This window comes from Ursus americanus, chromosome 3, assembly GCF_024610735.1.
Source record: "Ursus americanus isolate L20-20 chromosome 3, mUrsAme1.1.p, whole genome shotgun sequence".
Taxonomy (NCBI): Eukaryota; Metazoa; Chordata; class Mammalia; order Carnivora; family Ursidae; genus Ursus; species Ursus americanus.
In genome coordinates, this window is record NC_142129.1 from 14,568,235 (window position 1) to 14,590,676 (window position 22,442).

The 22,442-nt window shown below is 52.1% G+C and overlaps 1 protein-coding gene across 1 annotated transcript; it reads left to right on the forward strand.

Moving 5' to 3' along the window:
- Window positions 1–210: 210 nt before the first annotated feature.
- KLRG2 (killer cell lectin like receptor G2) lies at window positions 211–21,661 on the forward strand. The gene is made up of 5 exons (XM_045792536.2): window positions 211–1,850; window positions 7,126–7,227; window positions 7,850–7,995; window positions 13,796–13,899; window positions 14,410–21,661. The coding sequence occupies exons 1-5, from the start codon at window positions 1,094–1,096 to the stop codon at window positions 14,528–14,530; spliced, it is 1,230 nt and encodes a 409-aa protein (XP_045648492.1). The 5' UTR covers window positions 211–1,093; the 3' UTR covers window positions 14,531–21,661.
- Window positions 21,662–22,442: the final 781 nt, after the last annotated feature.

Genomic DNA, 22,442 nt, shown 5'->3' on the forward strand with positions numbered 1-22,442 from the left:
CTCAGGTCATGATCTCAGGGTCATGAGGTGGAGCCCCACATCCTTGGGCTCTGCACTCAGCAGGGAATTTGCTTCTCTCTCTCTCTCCCCCCCCCCGCCCCTCCCCCCTCAAATAAATATTAAAAAAAATATATAGGTGGCAGATTAAATTTTAATTTCAGATAATGAATAATTTTTAAATATAAGTACACACAGTGCTTGGGATATACTAATACTAAAAAACTATCTCCTGTTTTTCTGAAACTCAGATTTAACAGAGTGGCTTCTATGTCATCTGCCAAGCCTACCTTGGGGCACTTGTTAAAAATACCATTGGCCCCCTCCCCTTATGAGATGCAGTAAGTCTGGGTTGAAGCCCAGCCAGGAATATGTATACTTTTAAATGGTATTCCGATCACTAGCCAGGTTTGGGAACCCTGTACTGCACCACACCAAGCTGACTGGGGGCCAGGCTCCTCTCCCCGTGAAAATACATGTTCATGCTTATTCAACCCCCAGTTTTTAATGAGTTAGGGTAGTAGGAGTCATGCCTCCAGAGTAGCTGTCCCTGAGACTTCTGCTGTAGGGAAGTCCTCTTAGGTGTGGTGCCCCTTCCCCCACTACACTGCCAGGACAACGAGCTCTGGTACTTTTCCTCAGGCCGCCCAATTTTTTTGGCCCCGCTGATTTTTTTGAGGTCCCAGGATCTCTTATAGATTTGGCCAACCGCTCTCAGCCCAAACTGTAACCCTCAAAATCAGCGCAATGGCAGTGGGACTGGGGACAAAGAAGAGGAAAGAGGCGAGGCTCTGGGTTCTCCTTTCTTTCTCTACTTCCAGATCTGTCTTTCTCGGTAACCCCGCGGGTAGGCCCTCTGCTCCTCTCCTTTCCCGCAGCCCTGTGAAAGGGGCGGGGTAGCCCGAAGGGGCGTGGCCAACAAATCGCAGCCACAGCCAATCCCAGCTGGGTCCTTCGGGTGGGCAGGGGGAAGAGGGGTGTGGCCTGAGAACTTCGGCGACCCGGCTGGACCAATCCCGACCCGGCAGGTGAAGCTGACTCCATACCTGGGCCCAGGTGCGCTCGCTCCGCATCTCTCGGTCGCTTCCTTCACCGGATGGAGCGGGCCCAAGCGGCGTCCGGAGGAGACCAACCCGGGGTCGAGTTCGCAATGGAGCCCTTGGGGAGCCAGGTCGCGGGACTAGAGCAGCCGCAGGCCCGCGCAGAGGAGCGACGGCTCGAGAGTCCCGAGAGCAGCCCGAGTCTGGCCCGCGCCGTAAAGGAGGCGGCGGGCGCGGGCCAGGACCTCTCCGGCGGGAAAAAGCTGCCCCCGCCTCGCCCGGCGCTCCTGCGGCTCCCGCCCCCCAGCCTGGGCTACGGCGCCTTCCGCCGCCAGGCGTCGGCCGGCTCCGAGCCGCCGTCGCCCGGCCCCGTCGCGGCCGAGCAGCCCCGGGAGGGCGTGGCGCCGGGAGCCGAGCCGGTGCCTGGGGAGCCGCAGCAGGGCACCTGGGCCCCGGTGGAACTGCAGGTGGACGTGCGCGTGAAGTCCGTGGGCGTGGCGGGCGGCAGCCGCGCGCCGTCGCCGGCGCCGTCGCCGCGCTTCCTCACCGTGCCGGTGCCAGAGTCCCCGGCCTTCTCCCGCCACGCCTTGCCCGCCCACCCGCTCCTGCCGCGGACCCCAGCCCGGCCGGAGCGCGGCCTCGACGCCGAGGGACGGGCGAGCCCCGCCGACGGGCGCTTGGAGCCCCCGCGCTCCCCCACGTGCCTCGGCCGCTGCAGGGAGCTGGAGCTGGAGAAGAAGGAGGACGCCGCGCTGCTGCACCGTGCCGAGACCGGCGGCGACGAGAAGCTGCCCCGGGCCGTAAAGCTCATAGGTAAGCGCGCGCCAGGGCCGGGAGCCCGCACGGCCGGGGAGGGGGCGACGCAGCCTGAGCGCCCCCCACAGCCGCCCAGCGCCGGGCCACTGGGGCGGAGGGCCGAGGGGACCTGGACGACCGCCCCGCTGCCCCGGCCCCACCTGGCCTGTCCGGCCTGGGATAGGTCATTGTACTGCGTTTGTTTGCGGTGAAAGAATAAAACCTCTTATTTCCACCACTACTACGCCTCCCCACCGCGAGGGTTTTCACGTTCCCTCTTCGTGTGCGCGGCATCGTTGGGAAGTAGAGGCGGGAGGACTTCCAGGAGAGGAGGTCACCTCCAGGGTCACCTGACGGTGGTGGCGGCCCCGGCGGCAACCGGGTCTTCCGACCCCGGCTCCCTCTTTCCCTCCACCTATGCTGAGGAGCATTTGGCCCCAAATACTCCTCCATTCAGCAGCTACTGCGTGGGGACTAGGGTCCAGACTGCTGGGGGCAGTGTGTGGGGGGAGTGGGGTCCGTTTGAGGGGCGGGGTGCTTGTCAGCGGGAAAGAAGGAGGCTGGAGGGGCGCCTGGGTGGCTCAGTAGGTTATGCCTCTGACCCTTGATTTCAGCTCAGGTCATGATCTCAGGGTAGTGAGATGGAGCCACTCCCCAGCTCTGTGCTGGGTGTGGAGCCTGCTTAGGATTCTTTCCCCCTCTCCCTCTGCCGCCCCCCCCCCCTTCTCTCTCTTACAAAAAAAAAAAAAAAAGAGAGAGAGAGAGAGAGCCTGGAAAAGATATAAACAATCCTGGACAAGGAGCCAGGAGGGAGTGGTTGGTGAGCTTGGGGGCACGGGAAAGCTTCCTGGAGTAAGCCTTGGACACAAATCACTCCAGCTTTTACAGAGTTTGATGTGAGCACATTTCCTGAGTGATGGTATATTGTCTTGTTTTTGTTTTTTTTTTTAAGATTTTATTTATTTATTCGACAGCGATAGAGACAGCCAGCGAGAGAGGGAACACAAGCAGGGGGAGTGGGAGAGGAAGAAGCAGGCTCATAGAGGAGGAGCCTGATGTGGGGCTCGATCCCGCAACGCTGGGATCAAGCCCGGAGCCGAAGGCAGGCGTTTAACCGCTGTGCCACCCAGGCGCCCCTATTGTCTTGTTTTTGTTCTTGGGTTTTTTTTAGACCGGGGTGGAGGGCAGAAGGAGAGGGAGAGAGAATCTTAAGCAGGCTCCAAGCACAGTGTGGAGCCCCACACCGGGCTTGATCTCACAACCTTGAGATCACAACCTGAGCCAAAATCAAGAGTCCGGCTGCTTAACCCACTGAGCCACCCAGGCACCCTGAAGATGTATTTCTATCGCTGCCATAACTAATTGCCAAACCTTAGTGGTTTAAAACAACACACATTTTTAATCTTACAGTTATGTGGATCAGAAGTCTGATATGGGCCCACTGGCCTAAAGCCAAGTTGTCAGCAGCACTGTGCTTCTTCCTGGGGGCTCTAGGGGAGATCCTGGGGGCTCCTTCCTGGGGGCTCTAGGGGAGATTCTGTTCCCTTGCCTTTTGTAGCTGGAGGATGCTGCATTCTTGAGTTCATGCCCCTCAGAAGACTCAAAGCCAGCAAGCAATGTTCGGCTGATTCCTTCTGCTGCCCTCTCTCACTCTCCTGTCTTGCCCTGTCTTGTTTCTAAGGACCCTTGTGTTTACGTTGGGCCTACCTAGAAAATCCAGGAAAATCTCCTCGTCTTAAAGTCAACTGATAAGCAACCTTAATTCCAACCAAAACCTTAAGTGCCCTTTGTCATGTAACCTAATTTATTCACCAGGTTCCAGGGATTAAGATATGGATGTCCTTTGGGGAAGAGGGGGCACATTATTCTCTCTATCACAATGAGTCTACACCTTTTTGTCAGATTAATTAAAGAGTCTAGGACTAAAAAAAGTGTAAGTACAGGTCAGGCAGGGATGGAGCCAGAAGGGGTCTGGGCAGGGAGGACTCTGGAGCTGAGAGTGAGAACAGAGGCTGGGGGAGGAGGTGTCTTTTGGAGAAGGTCGGTGTGGCCTAGCAACTCGAGAGGTAGTTAGAATTTTGGTGGGATGGGCAGGAAGAACGTACTCAGCCCTGGGTGCCTGGAGGAAGTGGGGCCCTGAACGGTGATGCCCAGCACAGTCAGGCCTAGCTGGAGGAGCCGAGGCATTTGTAATAGCTTTACCCGAAAAAATGACACAAAAGCAGACCCTCGTTGGCACGAGCCCTCTGAGTTAGTCCTATGCCGAGCTTTGTATTTGGAAGTTTTCCTTTTTTTTTTTTTTTTTTTTTTGTAGGATTCCCTGCCAAATTGAATAACCTTTAAGTCCCATAAAACCTGGTTCCACCCTGGGCCACCACATCTGACTAGGGAGAAGCAGATACTGTTTCAGCTGTGGGTAGGAAATGTGGCAAAGTCAGATGGACTGGCAGTTGGAGAGTAAACAGACGATTGACATCAGAGGTGTCATTCCAAGATTGGGAAAGGAAATGGGGTTAGAAGCTAGAGAGTGGGGCCGGAGGGAAGGTGCTGGAGAGAAAGGGAATGTGTGTTATTATTGCCATGTGAGACTCGGTGCATTTGCAGACATGGAGAGAATTCAATTTAAGGGGGTCCAGAATTGGAAGTGGGGAGAGGACAGGTTTAGAAGGGACTTTAGCTTTAAGTGTATTTTCATTTCTCTGTAAGAAGAATGTTTTGGGTTACCTATGTAATTGGGAATTGCTTTGGGGGGCACCTGGGTGGCTCAGTTGGTTCCCACATGGGACTCCCTGCTCAGCAGGGAGTCTGCTTCTCCCTCTCCCTCTGCCTCTGCCCTGCTCATTCTCTCTCTCTCTCAAATAACTAAATAAAATCTTTTAAAAAATTTTTTTAAAAAGGAATTGCTTTGGAAAGGGGTTAGGCGGGACTGCCTCTGTCTGGAAGTTTGGGAGGACACTGGTTCTGTGGGGGGACATTCCCAAGGTCAGCCATGCAGCAGCCGTGAGTGGAAGGTGTGTGGGACTGTGTAACCTGCTGTATTTCTTTTATGCATTCTTTTCTGGAAGGCCAGAGCTGAGTCCAGCGTGCAGTCACGGTAGTTACATTAACCAAGGTGATTGGTAGATTTTCCTTTTCTTCTCCAGGCTTTTTAGTGCTGTTTTTATTTTAAGACGCACAATTTATATGTATCTTTTATTCCAAGCATTTTCAGATCACTTTCTTTTGGCAAATGCTTCATCGAGTTATAATTTGCACACCTGCACAATCTGCCCACGTCAAGCGTACAGTCCAGTGGTCTTTAGTACATTCCCAGAGGTGCACAACCATCGCCACGGTTGGTTTTAGCATATTTTCAACACCCTAAAAAGAAACCGCTATATCTTTTAGCTATCGACCCCCCACCACCACCACCGCAGCCTCTCCCAGGCCACCACTGATCCATTTTCTGTCCCTGGGGTTTGCCTGTTCCGGACATTTCATAAATGGACTCATAATACGCGTCCTTCTGGGACAAGCTTCTCCTGCTTGGCAGTATAAGGTTCTCCGTGTTCAGCCACAGTCCAACACACACCAGCACTTCCTCCCTTTTATGGCTGAATAGTCTGCTGTATGGATAGACTACGTTTTGTTTATCCATTTATCAGTTGATGAAAATTTGGGTCAGATCCCTTTAAGAAGCAGATTATGTAATAATAATAATAATAATAATAATAGCAAACTGCAAAAAGGTCACAGATGGAATGTGACTCTTCGTATATATATCGGTATAACACACTTCCCTTTTCAGTCTTTGAAGCAAGTGTTTTTTTCTAATGGAAATGGGAAATCAAGGACTTCAAAAGTGCTTTTAAAGTTGAGTTATGATTGAAAACATGTTTTATGAAAAACCTTGGAAATGTGTCCCAACTTTCTTTGTGTATGTGTTGTGTGTATTCATATGGAGGCATATACGAATATGCATGTGGTTTTAAAAACGGAATTAGTCTTTTCAAAATAATAGAATATTTGCTGGAGAATTAACCTCTGCTGTTTCAGGTTTTGGCAAAAATGGGGTGATTGAGTTCTTGGGGCCCTGACGCTGGATATGTGGCATTCCCAACCCTCAACCCTGAGATGGGGGCAGGTCCTCCAGCCCCTGGCGCCAAGTGTCTGGGAAGTTTATTTTTATAATTTTGTAAAAGGTTTTGTTTATTATTTGAGAGAGAGAGAGATTGAGAACGAGCCAGGAAGAGGGGCAGAGGGAGAGGGAGAAACAGACCCCCCCCCCCCCCCCCCGTTGAGCAGGGAACCTGATGCAGGGCTCGATCCCAGGACCCCGAGATCATGAGCGCAGCTGAAGGCAGACACTTAACCCACTGAGCCACCCAGGCGCCCCTGGGAAGTTTAAGTTCAACCCGCATTTAAAGAGGGGCCTCTTCGCTTCAACTTTCATGCTTCTGTGTTCGAGCAGAGATCACATTCAGGAGTGCTCGGTTACTTGAGATGTTTCCGGGTGGAAAGCTGCTGACAACTGTGATGGCTGTGATTAACCACTTACTGTGTTTTCTTCTCCCCATTTTCCCCTCTGGCCTCCCTGGTCACTCCGCCACCAGGGCAGCAGCTGACATTCGAACGTATTCTCTCTCTGAGCCTCTGCCGCCGCCTTTCCCCTGCCCAGCTCTGTCTCCGGAGTTCCTTTCCCCTCTGCAGCCTCACTGCAGCTATCGGGTTCCCCGGGGGCTCGGGCTGCCGGCCGCTCACATCTGTCTCCTGCTCTCCCGTCTGCAAAGCACGCCCGCACGATGCTTCCCTAGTGGCCTCCAGGGACCTGGAGAGATAGAAGAGGCAGGTGATTTCATGGTCAAAATGGGAGAAGACCAAAAACGCATGGGGGGCCCTTGGAGTGCAGACTTGAACCCAGGTCTGTCGAAGTGTAAATGGAACCCGCATCCCTGTCTTGTTTGTGGAGTCGTAGCTCCCGGCACCATGAGCTCCGTGAGCGTGGAGGTCTTGTCCTGTTCTTGGTATTTGTGCCCCGTGCCTTGTGCACATTCGGTGCTCGGCAAATGGTTGTCAGCCAGTCATTTGTCCTCTTTCTTGAACAGACTCTAAGGTCTTCTAGTCATTTAAGAAGCAGAGTATCTTCTAGCATTTTTCTCCCAAATAGGAAGTTCTAACCTAAATTGAGTGGGTTTTTGTGGTGTCTTGGGCCAAGGGGGTGGGGTGCTGATGCATGAGTCAGTGTGGTTCTGAGTTGGGTGCAGTTTGGATTGGCTCCTTCTAACCCGTCTCTCCTGGTTGTCCCCTCCCCCAGGGCTGCCTCTGTACCTGAAGTCCCTGCGTGGGGCCCTGGCGGTCATGGCTGTGTTTCTGGCCGGGTCCGCAGTCGCCATCGTGGCTCTGGCTTCTAGAGCAGGTGCGTGCCTCCTCCCGGTCCCCTCTCTTCCTCTGTCCACCCCCGGCGTCTAGTCCTGATAGGAGCTCTGTGAGCATTAGAAAAAGACATCCCCACCGGCAGATGCAGCGTGAAGACGCGGGGCTTGTTGACCACAGAGAGGGACAAAGAGCTCCTGCCTCTCGCTGGACACAGCCTGTGCTCTAACAAGCAGGGGGGCGACAGCCCCCACCTGGGGGGCTCTGTGCACCGCACAAACTCTACAGCCTACTGGGGGCCCTGTCCGCCCTGCTTGCCGTCCCAAGGCTTACCAGTTCCGTGCTTCAGACTTGCCCCCTCACTCAAAACAGTGGCTAGATTTTGATTTTTTATTTGTTTATTCATTTATTCATTTTTTTTAAAGATTTTTATTTATTTGAGAGAGAGAGAACCAGAGAGAGAGCACAAGCAGGGGAAGCAGAAGAGAGAGAAGCAGACTGCCCGCTGAGCAGGGAGCCTGAGGAGGGGCTCCATCCCAGGACCCTGGGATCATGACCCAAGCCGAAGGCAGATGCTTAACCAACTGAGCCAGCCAGGCGCCCTAGATTTTGATTTTTTTAACATGCACACATTCAGCTCTTTACAGTGGTCTCTGTGCTTGCAGGAACCAGGTGCCGGCCATGCCCCCAGGGCTGGATGTGGTCCGAGGAGCACTGCTACTATCTCTCTGCGGAAGCTCAGGCCTGGGAGGCCAGCCAGGCTTTCTGCTCGGCTCACCAGGCTACCCTCCCGCTGCTGAGCCACAGCCAGGTGAGAAGGATGTAGGTATCAATACAGATCACAGATTCCTAGCAAAGATCTAGTCCCACTCTGCATTACAGAGAAGATCACCACGCCTGGGGAAATAGCGTGACAGGCGGGAGGACCAGACAGCAGGGCTTCTGGTCTTCAACTTACTCTTCATTCTAAGAAGTAGAGGCAGAGCTGGGAAGATGGGAGCAAGATGCTCCCATCCAGCCTGTGGCCAAGCAGTGAACAGTGCGCGTTCCTTCCGTCAGTGATTTCCTAAGTATTTATCAAGCGCCTACACTGGGGATTCAAGGATGAGCCAGAGCACCCAGCCTCCACCTTCACACGGCTAACAGAGCAGCGAGTGTGGCAGCCGTTCATCAAGGACCCACAGAAATAGGTGTTTAATTACTGTGTTGATCTGTCCTGTGGAGGGAAGGTGCCCAGCACTCAAGGTATGTGACAGGAGGATGTGATCTGAAGGTCAAGGTGGACCAGGCAGCATGGACCTAAAGATAACCAAAAAACCCATGGAAACATGTCAGGGAGATGGCCAGACAACCCCCTGGAGTGCTTTGTTCTCGCTCCAGTCAGGGCTGGTTGCTAACTAGGCCTCCTACACAGCTGTTGGCTTGGGATCTCGTCTCCATCCTTTGGTGTGCTTTTACCCCTGTCCTATGTGGGATCCCCACTTCCTAGATCTCAAGACTTTTTCTTGGTTTATAGCATTTTCTTGGTGGAGCACATACGTTGTAAATTTCCTGGGAAAAGGGTAGGAGAGAGGCCTTCACTGCTTCTTTTACATAGACTTTTTTTTTTAATAATAATATTTTTTTATTATATTATGTTAGTCACCATACAGTACATCCCTGGTTTCTGATGTAAAGTTTGATGATTCATTAGTTGCGTATAACACCCAGTGCACCATGCAATACGTGCCCTCCTTACTACCCATCACCAGCCTATCCCATTCCCCCACCCCCTCTGCTCTGAAGCCCTCAGTTTGTTTCTCATAGTCCATATCTCATGTTTCATTCCCCCTTCTGATTACCCCCCTTTCTTTATCCCTTTCTTCTCCTATCGATCTTCCTAGTTCTTATGTTCCATAGATGAGAGAAACCATATGATAATTGTCTTTCTCTGCTTGACTTATTTCACTTAGCATTATCTCCTCCAGTGCCGTCCATGTTGCAGCAAATGTTGAGAAATCGTTCTTTTTGATAGCTGAGTAATATTCCATTATATATGTGGACCACGTCTTCTTAATCCAGTCATCTGTTGAAGGGCATCTCGGCTCCTTCCACGATTTAGTTATTGTGGACAATGCTGCTATGAACATTGGGGTGCATATGGCCCTTCTCTTCACTACGTCTGTATCTTTGGGGTAAATACCCAGTAGTGCAATGGCTGGATCATAGACTTTTAACCAGAACTTCCTTCCAGGACCCTTTTCCTGTACCTTGGCCTCCAAAGAGACCTGTTGCCTCTAATATTTGAGCATTTGGGGCTCCTCAATTCAAAATGGTGTCTTTCTCGGCTTCCTCTCGCTTGACCTTTTCCTTGAAAAACCACAGAGCTTTCTTGGGTCTGCTCAGCCACTTACAGTTGTCCAGCTACCCAAGTTCTGTTGACATGTCTCCTAGCTATCATCTCCCATTCTTGTCTTTTATTTTCCCCTTCTGTTATCAGTTCAGGAAATTCCTTTCTGTTCCTATTTTATTAAGAGTTTTAAACATGAATGAGTTTAATTGCATTGGATGCTTTTTTGTGTGTCTATTGAGATGATATCTTTCTGTTTACTCCCTGAATCTCTTTTTGTGTGAATGACATTGATTTTTATTTTATTTTTTTTAAATATTCTAGGCCTCCAGTGATAGTTTACTTAGCCTTGATTTTTTCTTCCCCAAGGACTTCTGGATTTGACTTGTTAATATTTTACTTATGATTTCTCATATATGACATTTTGTTTTCTTGGACTGTTCCTGCCCAGTCCTGACCCCAAAGCTATTCTGCGCTGTACAACAGGGAAGGGGGTCCCTGCCTTTCTCTTTCTCTCTGAGAAAATTCCCTGGAGATGGATATAAAACTGTGCTGAAGAAAATGCTTTACCGTGGGTTATTTTATCACTAGGAATAAACTTATGTTTCAAAAAACACGGGGAAATGAAAAAGCTACAATGTATATTGAAAAACACCAAATCTGGGATCTCAGTATGGTAAAAATAGATATGCAAAGAAAAAACACAGAAAGGAAATATGTATACTAATTGTTCTAACCGTGGTTACCACTGGGGGCAAGATTATGAATGATTTTTTTTCTTCTTTAAAGTTTTAATTTTTTAAAAATTTCCTTAATGTTCTGCAAATAATGTGTGCTATGTGTAATTGGGAGGAAATGCCAGAGGGACGGTAGCCTATGAAGGAGATCATATAAAGGTTTTGCCAGGGGCCTGGGTCAGGCCCAGAGTTCTTATATTTGTCAAATAAGCCCCAAATAATGGAGCTGGGGAGGGGGCCGAGCCTGCCAGGGACCCACTGAGCCCAGGAAGTGTCCTCAGGAAGCCTGCCTCCACCCTCCAGCCTCTGGGTACACGGGTTTAGTTCAGGATGACCTCAGCCCTCCAAGCAAAAACCTGCCTGTGGATGGTGCTTCCTTCAGGGGGGAGATGGGCTTACACCATCCAAATTGCAAGCTTGAGATAAAGAATTCTCTTAAAACTAAGCATACAGGATCAATTATTTGAAACAAGTAAGTATACAGAAAAGTCTGGGTAAGCTCCTTGCAAAAAGACCAAGGCAAGGATTTGGGTCCCAGGCAGTTAACTTCTGGAATATGACTGTGGAGCTCTGGAATCCTTCCGAGCTCTGGACTAAGGCCAGACACTCCGGGAGGCACTGGGGCGGGGGAGGGGAGCAACTGAGGACAGACTGGCAGAGGCAGCGGGCAGAGGCCAGCTCCAGGAGCTGGGACACACACACCCAGGGACATACCTGTGGTCCCAGTGGTGTGCATGGCCCTCCAAGAAGCAGGCCTCATCCTCCCCAAGAGTGGGGTTTGCTCACGGTTCAAGAAAGGGAGCAAATGTAAGCGCCGTCTATGCCGTTGTTTCAGCACGGCTGTTTCCTAGGGTACAGGGAAGACGAAGTACAGACACAAACTATAAGCCACACACGCTGACCACAGAAAGGCGAAAAATACATGAAGAAATACACACCATAGGATTAAGACAATTAACTAATTGGAGCATTTGCATATTAAAGCGGAAATGTACGAAGGCAGATAGCAGAGTGAGGCGGGGGGTGGGGAGGAGTGGGAGGTATCGAATGCCCACCGAGCTTCCCCCGAGGAAGATGGAAAGGTTCTGGAGGTGGGCAGAGGCGATGGTCTCACAACAGTGTGAATGACCATAATGCCACCAACCTGGACACTTAAAAATGGTGAAAATGCTAAATTCCATGAGAAGTATTTTACCACAACTTTTAAAAAAGAAATGTTTGACGGCAGAGCAGGTAATTTATCTCCATTTTAAGACGCCAAATACGGGATTTCAAGTACGTGCTGCTCGGGACCCCATTCCCACGTGTCCCAACGTGGGCGGCAAAGTTGGAGAAGCACCCGCAGAAGGCTGCGGGGCCCCGCGACGTCGGTGGCATCATTACAGAGCAGTTTTTTGAACCATAAACGATTCACAAGTTTCTGGAATTTACGTCTCTGAATGATGCTTTTCCCACACCATAATTTTTGCTAGTGGTGAGAACCAGTGAATGGAGCCCCCGAGGAAGGAAGGGTGGAAAGGAGTGAGTGGGCAGGGACAGGCCGTGCCTCCTGTCGCGGGAGGCTGGGAGGTGGGAGCGAGGGAGAGCCAGTTGGCCTGGGGCCAGGACCGAGTGCAGGAGCCTCTTGGCAATGCTGGGAACATCAGATGAGGTCCCCTGTGTGGTTTGCTCAGCACCCGGCCCAGACCGGAGATTTCTCGTGTAGTGAGCGTGCACCGTATGCCCTTGGCTTTATACAGATCCTCTCGGGCCTCCTTACGAACGTGCCCCTGTTTTAGAGGGCCCTACTGAAGCTCTGAAAGGTCGGGTCCTTGCCTAAGATCCCACAGAACTGGAATTTGAATAGGGGCTGTCCCAGCCCTGGGAGAAGCCGCACGCCACGGTGTGCCTTCCGGAACCGGCGGCCGAGGGCTCCCTGGAGGAGGGTGCCAGCCAGCAGGAGCCCCCCCTCTGCTGCAGCCACTGCCCAGAGCTGCTCTGTCCTCTGACCCCCATCACAGCCGTCCCCGGGCTCCTCTCTGCACTCCCTGCCCAGCCCTGCTGGCGGGCCCCAGCCTGGGGTGCAGCCAAGGTGCGGCCGTGGGTGCGCCTTCCCTGCTCTCGCCTCTCCTTTCGGCCGCGGTCTGACCTTCGGGGGTTCAGCGGCAGAAAGGTTAGCAACGCTCAGCCCGGAGGTGGCTTCTGGCTTCTGTCTCAGTGGCCTGCCAGCTGGTGCTTCCTCAAGGGGAGCGGCACGTGGTTGGCCCCATGGCACGTGTGTTACCGTGGCCCTGGCTGCGTCCCGGCCGTGAGCGCAGGCAGGCGGGACTGTGGCGCTGGCTTGCTGTGTGCGGGGCGCTCACAGCCCTCAGCACGGGCACGGTCACGGTCACGGTCACGGTCATGGTCCCAGATGGGAGCGCACCAAGCCCCTGAGTACGGTTACGGCAGCACGCGGGCGGGAGCTCACCTTGGAGGGGGTCGGCCCGGTGTCCCTACTGGAAGTGACCTTCACCCTGAGACCGAGGGACCACTAGAAGTGGCACCAGGGGGATGGTCATTACTCTCGTGCTTACTTTCTAACAACCGGGGTTAAATATGGAGGTTTGGGCTTTCTCAACTTCAACAAGCTTTCTAGGGAACAGCTGGACATACATTAAACTCACATAGGACTGTCTCCTTCTAATTTTCACTGGTGAATAGAGGCTTCTGGATGCTGTGAGCAACGGTACTTCCTGGTGCTGTGGGCTTCCCTTCACTCAGCGTGATTTCGTAGTTACACGTGCTGTGTCCTCGGCACCTTGACCAGCCCTGTAATTTTCCATCGTGTTGCGGTCCTGTAGCACGCCCAGTGATTTCCTGATTACTGAGCATTGGGTGCTTTCCATTTTTTCTTTCTAAGTAACACTGTGTTATCTTTGGGTAAGTTCATTTTCTCCCCCTTATGTTCTGGGGTTTATTCTCCAAAGTGGAATCACTCATCGGAGTGGTAGGAAGGATGGGACCGTTCGTGTGACGTGGCAGCAAATGAGGTTCTGGAACCATGCCAGCTTCGCGGCCTCATGCCTGGACTTACAACATTAAAACATCTTTTTCCACCTTAAACATTTTTAAGTACCATTTTTTCCTTTAAATTGTTGCTGAAACCGAGATGACGTCCAGGACAAATATTGAAGAGGAGGGTCATGTCTCACAGCTCTCCGACATACATGCGGTTGCTGCCGCTCCTTGCGTGTCTGCATCCCTGTGCTGCATGTGCTCTCTCCCCTCTTCTCTGTCCCCTCAGGACCCGTCTCGCACTGCCTGGTAGGGACCAGCGTTAACATGCTCTCTCCCCTTGAGGCTAAGATGGGATCCCCCCCATTTCCAGTCCCCAGTGTCTGGCAACCAGCAAGCATCCAGTACAGCTTCCCAATTCCTGGTGTTTGGGGAGAGCTGGGTTGAGCTGGGCCCGTTCTCTTGGCGAGCTGGGAACTTGCTGGAGGAAGCGGGGGAGGGGGCACAGAAGCCGCAGGTGAGCCTTACTAGTGTCGGCAGAGGGGTGACCAGCTGCTTTTCTCCTTCAGGACTTCCTGAGCAGATACCCAGTCACCAAGCACTCCTGGGTGGGGGCCCGGCGAGGCCCCCAGGGCTGGCAGTGGATCGACGGGGCCCCGCTATCGCCCCAGCTGTAAGTGACCATTGGGCCTGGGTGGGTGGCCTCTCTGTCTCCGGTATGACCAGAATGACATCACAGCAGATGCCGAAGAGGGGTTGGGGCCTTCCCCTCTGCTGACACCTCCCCCATTGTTGATCTGGATCCTCCGTCTGTCTGTTCCCAGATTCAGCCCCCTGTCCCACCACAGCCTCGGGTACCTCTTGGGAGACACCTTACCCTCCTCGCCTAGCTGGCTGGGAGCCTTAGTTTCATTTAGTCCCAGTCACTCCATCCCTTGTTTGGGCCCCCAGAGCATTCACCCAGGCAGGATCCTCACCCTGTTTTGTAGGTAAGGGGTGCTGCTCAGAGGGGTTCGGGTGGTTCTCTTGAGCTATGGGGCATCCTCATGACTCCCACCCCAGGGCCCTTTCCAGACTCCCCTGGCACTGTGCAATGATCAGTGTACCCATGCAGCGGCAGCAGGCACACAGGCCAGCAGGGGCCATCATCCTGAGCTCTGTCCCCTCTTGTCACCCTCCCCAGACTCCCAGAGGAAGAGGAGGACCAGCCAGATCTCAAGTGCGGGGGCCTGGAGGGAGGCAAGCTGGTGGCTTTGGACTGTGCCTCTCCAAGACCATGGGTCTGTGCCAAGGGGACCAAGTGACTTGGGTTCTGCCCGTCCTGAGACTTGGGGGGCATGCAGCTCCCCCAGGGGAAGCCAGGTTGCTAGCTGGGGTAGCCTCTTCCCTGGACCAAGACTTCCGGGTCTCCCTGCTCTGTGCTCAAGGGACCCTTTCTGGGCCAACCGGGGCCTGGACTTCCGGCTCAGGCAGATCGCATCCAAGGGAAAGGAGGATTTCTGCGGCCCTGGGCTGACCGTCCAGCTTCTGAAACGGATTTGTTTGGTTACCTTGGGGTGTTTTTTTTGAGCATTTTTGAGTCTAGGTTTCTCCCTCATTAAAATGGCCATTTCCCATCCTCTCCCCTCACCTGCTTAATCACACCTGCACACCCGCTCAGCCTTAGAGGACCAGGAGGCCTCTGCAATCGCAGGTGCTTCCCAGCGGTTCTCACCTGAGCGCAGGGACCGAGCCTGCGCTGTGATGCGGGGCGATCAGCACCGCTGTGAATGCCGCGGCCGGGCACGAGGCCGACACTGCCGACAGACAGCGTCTGGAGGACAGCACGTAAGAAGTGGTCGCCCACGGAGGAGGGAAGTGGAGGGTTTCCTTCCCGGCCCCAAGCTGGCAGAGGGTAGGGTTCACGGTGCACAGCACTGGCGGGGCTTCTGAGCAGCTGATGCCCGAGGCTGGGAAGATGCAGAGGACAGGACCCCCGACCCCGGGCCCTGGGCTGGAGAACCAGGGAACTGAAAAGCATAGGGTGTGAGTGAGAAAGGAAATCAGAATTGTGGGGAGGTTTGAGGCAGCTCTTACACCTACAAGTGTGGGGACACCAGCCTGGAGATGTCTGTGTTGGGGTTCAGTGAGGGGCCTTCAGGCCAGAGGGAGGGGCCGCTGCGGGGGGCGGAAGGACTGGTTTAGTCTCTGCAGCCTGTCCAGACCTCTGTGCCCGTGGCAGGAGACTGCACCTTAACCTTATCTTGGTGCCGAGCACTGGACACAGCTGTCCTGGCCAAACCGAACGTCCCCTGCACAGGCAGCCTGCGCGTTCAGCTTCCTCTCAAACGGAAACCTTTACTGGTCCATTCACACCAACAGCTGGTACAGCATGCACGGGCCAGCTGGCAGAAAGGGGCAGGGTCCTAAGAGCGCTATAAAAATCTTAGAAACACTCTGGTGTTTCCCATGGCTTTCTTATTCCAACTACAGTTTATTCCCGGAGCTTGATAACAGGTTCCATTCACACCTCGGAGCCCTACTCAGCAAGGTCTTGAGCCTGGCTCGTCAGGCTGGTTTGACACTGGCAGCCCTCCAGCTGCTCCCAGCTCAGGACCAGGGACCACAGGTGGGGGACATCCGGGGCACAGGTGGCCAGGGCGTGGTGATTGGTGCCAGAGCCTGGACATTTAAAAGTGTTTAAGCTTCACGTGGTGAGGAAGAAGAAGAGTGAACTTTTGATCTACTGTCCTAAGAAGCTACTAGTTCCTGTCCAAAGTAGGCAGACCAAGAAATAGCAGTGTAAGCACATTATTTAGAAATTTGGAAGGATGCCTGGGTGGCTCAGTAGGTCAGCATCCGACTCTTGGTTTTGGCTCAGGTCGTGATTTCAGGGTCGTGAGATCGAGCCCCGCTTCAGGGTTTGTACTCAAGTGTGATGATTCTCTTTTCCTCTTCCTCTTCCTCTGCCCCTCCCCCCCAATTGAATAAATAAAATCTTTAAACCAAAAGAAATATGGAAACAATACTAGAAGAAATGGCAAAAATAATTTAAAGTAGTTGCCTTAAAACTAATTGATGGTGACAGAAGTCAGAATAGTGGTTATGTGGGGGAAATAATGAACTGAGAAGGGTCCCCAGTGAACATTCTAGGGTGCTGGAAGTGGTCTGGGTCTTGATCTGGGCAGGGTCAGGTGGACACAAATACAAACGTTCATCAAGCTGTACACTTAAGATTAAAAACCTTCAGTATGTCCAAAGAGCAGGAATAAGATTACAGAGGAACAAATCCTTGTTTTTTAAATATGCATACTTTAGTATTACTAAAGCCATATTCACGGGTTTGTTGTTTTTTCTTTTTTAAGAGCCCATATTAATGTACTACTGTGATTGAAAGAGGAATTAGATTTTTTAAAAAGATCCACAAACTTCTGCTGCACAGCCCAGCTTGAGAATTGCTGGCTTCAGAAGTGAGTCCTATGGCCACCCCTTCTTACAGCCTGTCATTACTTCCTTCTCGGACGGGCCTTCTCGCAGTTTCCAGCCTGGCCTTCAGAGCGAGTCTTTCCCTTTCTGCAAAACTGAAGCTGGGAGATTACGCAGCAGGTTGGTCTGTATGGAATTCCTCCTGAGTAATTTCTCTAGTCTCTTTTCCCACCAGGCACCACCAGCTGCTAGTGCATGGGAGCCACACGTCATTGTGGTGCTGCCAGCACTGGCTGGGGTCACGGAGCTGTGGGGACTGGCTGCTGGCATGGGCCGGTCCAGCAGCCTCTGAGGTCCGTTCAGATGGCCATCCAGTGGTGGAAGAGCCACCAGTGTCAGGCATATTCAACTCCTCCTCCACCCTGTCCTGAGATTCTGATTCAGTGGGTCAGATTTTTACCAGCTTTCCTGGTGATGCTGATGCAGATAGTCCAGTAACCACATTTTGAGAAACCCTGTCTAAAAGAGCCCATGAAGCGAAGAAAAAAAGATGTGTAAATGTATTTTAAATCAACTTTATTGAGATACAGTTTGCCCAAAAGAAAATGTGCCTATCTCGGGAGTACTTACCGACAAACGTAGCTGCCCATGTCACCAGTGCCAAACAAGACAGAGAATATGTCCCACAGGCCCCAGAAAGTTCCCTCCTGTCCCTTTGCAGCCAATTCTCCCTGACCTCCAGTCGCAGGGGAATCTGTGTTCTGTCTCTACAGGGAAGTTGAACCTAGGATTTCATAGACAAAGGAGGCATATAGTATGTACTCTTGCTTTCAAAGACTTGCTCGCATTGCTGCACAGGTCTCAGGCTGCTTGCTCTGCAGGGGCAGAGCCCTGTTTCTCTGCTCGGGTTGGTGGTATCACAGTCGTCTCCAGGTTTGGGCTGTTATGAACACAGCTGCTATGAACGTTCGCATACAAGTCTTTGAAAGTAGGTTTTCCTTTCTCTTGGGACCCAAGAGAAGGATTACTAGGTTGTATGGTAAGAATATGTTTGTAAAAAACTGCCAAATCGTTTTCCAAAGTAGCTGTACCATTTTACAATCCCCGCACCAGCGCAATCCAAGTTCCCGCCGCTCCACATCTTCATCAGCCCCGGTGTTGCCAGTCGTCTTTGGTGTAGCCATTCTCGTGGGTGTGTAGTGCTCGCTCAGTGTAGTTGCTGTTTGCACTCGTTTTCATCCACTGTCATCGACACACACGTTACATTAGTTTCAGCGCACTGCAGTGATACCACGAGTCTGTAATCAGATTGGCCTTTTCTGGATGCCTGACGTTGAAGTTCTTTTCATGTGCTCATTGCCCATTCCTCTATTTTCTTTTGTGATTCTCATACTGATGGTCAGAGACCATATTTGGAAAAACTCTGCCTGAAGGACAGCACATTTTTAAAGTGATGATTTAAATGGAAACTCTAAAGATATCCCTCAACTTTGAAAATTTTCAAAATGGAGCATTGAAAAAAATGCTATATGCCCTCTACCTAGATCTCACAACGTAACATGGATGGAGTGGATTTGCTCTTTATGTGTGTGTATAAATTTGCTGAACCATTAGAAAATAAGTTGTAGACTTCAACACTTCACTCCTACATGCTTTGGCATGCGTCTCCTAAAAATAGGCGTGTTTTTCTATGTAATTGTAATTCCACCATTATGACACTTAATAAAATTACTGTTAAATTCACATTCAATCCATGTTCCAATATTCCTGGTTGTTCCACTAATATATTTTAAGCGAAGATCCAGTCAGGGTCTCAGCACTGTTACTTGTCCCTTTAATCTCTTTAAACCTAGAACTTGTTTTCTGAAACACTGACTTTTTGAATAGACAAGGCCAGTTGTCTTGTAGAGTGACAAGTATTCTAGATTTCTCTCGCTTCCCGTAAGCTGCAGGACTTAGGCTTAGATTCAGTACAAACATTTTCGACAGGAATACGTTCTAACACTGGGTACTTCTTATCACTCAATAGATTTTTTAACACTGATTTCAAGCAATTTGTACCAAAATTTTCTCAAAAAATGCAGGGGACTAAATGCATGTATCCCAATTTGGATACGTATGGGCTTGTCATCGGTTATTCTCAGTTTTAGAGGCAGTTTCAAAGTGAAACGAGACTATGAGATGATGAAAAGGGTTTTAGAAATGGAACAGTACTATACCTAGTGCCGTATACTATCCCACCATCGTCTGTTTGGGCCTTTTCTCCTCCCTCTTGGGATGTTCGTTCATCCCCTCTTGCCTCTCCCAGCTCAGGACATACCCGTCATGTTAGGCCAGGAAGAGCCCCAGGCTCACCAACAAAAAGGTGTCCACTTCGTTGTGACATTTTTTTTTTTAAGTAGGCTCCACACCCAGCCTGGAGCCTGACATGGGGCTTGAACTCACCACCCTAAGACCAAGACCCAAGCTGAGATCAAGAGTCGGACGCCTAACCTACTGAGCCCCCCAGGTGCCCCAGTGTGACTTTGATTGATCAGTTGGTTTGGCCAAGCCTCCTACCCCGTAACGTGGGTGTAGTGCTACGATAAAGTGAGGTATGAACCCACTGAAATCACGGTGGTTACTGAGGCACTTCGTTTGTTCCGCATTTATTGCACGTTGGCTGTGCCTCTGTACCAGGCTCACGGGAGGATGCGGAAAGCAAGGTCTGTTCTCTGGCCCAGCAGTTGGTCTGGCTGCCAGCACCACAGTGGGTGTTCCAGCAAAGGAATCCCTGGGGACATTGGGGTTGTCTCTCCCTCATCTGCTCCCCCCTCTCCCCCCTCCACTGTGGAGCATCCCATGTGGTCTGGCAGTGACCCCAGCTTGGCGGTGGGGGTGCAGGGGGGATAGTGTGGGAGGCACCCGACACACCTAATCAATCCCGCCAGCCTTGCAGTCCCAGACCCCTGGCCAGTGTTGGGTTCCAGAGCCCAGGCCTACGCCGGTCAAGGGATGCCCTTGCCCGGCTGGCTTCAGTTCCCCCAGTCTGGGTCACAGAGAGGGGAGAAAAAGCGTACCCAAGGCTTCTGGGAAAAGATGCCTTGCTCTTTGAGACCCAAAATGGAATGGTTTCTCTTCATCCGGATGTAAGGCGTAGGTGCTAACCTACGGCTGGAGCAGTCACAGGAACTCAGTCAGGAGCCAGCAGGGACAGTGCTGAAGCCCACCTGAGGTAAGTGTTACGTTGCAGGCGGTCAGTAGTATCCAGCCGCAGGAGTGTGCCGATTCGGGACCTGGAGAGCCACTCTTCCAAAGCAGGATCGGAGGAGCCTGGTGCTGGTTCCAGCCTTGGGCTTCTCCTAGGTGGCCTTGTCTTGCTGGACCCTTGACGGAGAGCCCACTCTGAGGCTGAGTGTCTTGCTTTCAGCCAAAGCCCGGCTGTGCTGGCCATCAGTTTGGTCTGATCTCTATAAGTACTTATAAACCCAGAACATCCTTTTTTGCTGGTGCTAGTACCCCACAAGGCCTCCTCACCTGAGGCCCCTTCTCCCCTCTACTGGTGGGCCCTGCCTGGTTGGCTCCTCCTGCCTGGCCTCTGCCATGAGAACCCTGTGCTCTCGGCCCTCTCCTGCCTTTCCTAACTCCCCTGAAGCTGAGGGGTTTTTTTTGTTTTGTTTTCAAGTTAGAACAAGAACTGGAAAGGAACAGAGGGCAACTTTGTGTTGCCTTTCTCATACTCTGGGAGATTCTAAATATCATCCATAGTCAAGATATAATAAAATCATGATGTAAATAGCCTTGTTTTTACAGATGGAAAAAACAGACAAGAATGTTTCTCAGAGCATTTGAGCCAGTATGCATGTTGTGGTGGACCCGGGTTCTGAAGACGGTCCGCTGTGCCAGACGTCAACCGTGAGAAGTGAGGATGGGCGTGGGTTGGGGGGAGTCATTCAAGGTCACGACAGCAGCCCCTTTCCAGTTGGAGGGGCACGTTTCAGTGCTTGAATAGTCCCACGCCAGCACACACCAGCTGAATATCCATTTTGGATATGTATACATTTTTTTAAATATATAATATTTACTTGGATTTTTAATGTTAAAAACCCGATCAAGTATTCTGATTGCTCAAACTGTCACCAGCGTTTACAAAAACTTACCATAATGAAAATGGGCCATTACTTACAACTGTCATTTCACAAGGTACCACACTGAATGACAAATCACATTTGTCACACTGAATGACAAACTATCACAATGATTGACAGAAGCATTGAAACTGCAGTGCACACTTGGCTCTGGCTCAGTGGGATAACGCTGAAAGCTCTCATTAAACAGTTTATATGAAAGCAGACTCTTAAAATGAGACATGGAGAGAAAAAACAGGAACTTGGAAATGATAAAAGTAAACCTTAGTTTTAGGGTTATCAGAGGAGTAAGAAAGTCTTGTTGAAAAAAAAAACAAGTCTACTTAGAAATGGAGGATTTCCTTCCTCAAGTTTCAGCTTTGGGGGAAATGCTTGATGACAGTAGAACAAAGGCCTCAACGAGGGAAGCAGCACGATGTCCCCAGAGGACCAGAGGCTTTTGCAAATTTGACTAAACTTCTACCCTCTACTACAGTTGTCGGTAATTGTAGAGGAGAAAGATCGAGTAGGAGTGCAGACGACACCGGCGCCATCTTTGGCCCTCCATCTTGTTCTCCCGTCTGGCGCACAGGTGGCCCCACTTCGGTAACTACCCCGGGCCCTCACCGGCATGCGCGGCGCCCCATCAGAGCCGGAGATTAAGGTCCGGACGGCCGCGGGCAGCCCGGCGCAGAGAGCGGGAGCGGCGGGGGGCTGCACGGTGCTCCGCACGCCGTCCGTGTCGGTTAAGTCAACCGGTCTCAAACTCGGTGGCTTGCTTCGTTGTCGGGTCTAGAGGGGACTTCCGAGGCTGGAGGGTGTGTTAGTGCCCCTCCTCCACCTGTGAACAATCGGGGTCGTCGGCAGCATACCGAAGACGAAACAAGCTTGGGTGAAGGGTCTGCGCTGGGGGAGAGCCGGCTGTCTGGGGAGGGCTGGGCGGGGGGCCGGCTGCTGGTTCAAAGCCCCACGCGGGCCCGCCGGACCACGCGGGGAGACCTGGCCAGCTGTGCGGAGCATTTCGGACGCCCAAGGAGTTGTTAAGCGTGCGGAGACGGCGGGGAAGCCGAAGGGCTGAGCGGGGGCGGCAGCTTGGGGGTAGGCCGTGGGACACCGGGGCGCCGGTACTCTGTTACGTGGGTTTGCCACGTAAAACAAAGGCCTTCGTCACCGCCCCACGCGCCTTGCCACGAGGATTCCACGCCGCAGGCGCGGGTGGGGACGGCAGGCTCTTGGCTAATCTGACTGGATAAATGCTAGCACTGAGCTAAGCCGGCCTCTACAGAAGGAACCACGAGAAGTTACACGCGAACTGCGAGCGCAGCCTGCCCTTTACCGCCGGCGTTCAGAGGCCCGGGGAGACTTTTCCTCCGGTGTGGAGACTGTCTCCCAGGCAGCGCCAGGGGCCAGGGGCAGGGTGCGGGACTTCAGCGTCTGTCCTGGCCGCCATGGGTCGTCAGCGCTTTTCTCCAGCAGCCCCGTGGTGACTGACTCAAGTGAAACTGACAGAATCCCCCATAAAGGAAACAGGGTGAAAACAAAAGGACCCTGCCCACGACAAAATGGTGGAGAGGGGTGCCATCAAGTTTGCTTGTGAACAACTGTGGCAAGATCTAATATACGGGACCCCAAGGAAAAATACAACCCAGTTCAGTCTTGCGAGGCCTCCGGAAGGCATTGCTAAGGGGAAGTAGTTTACCAGAAG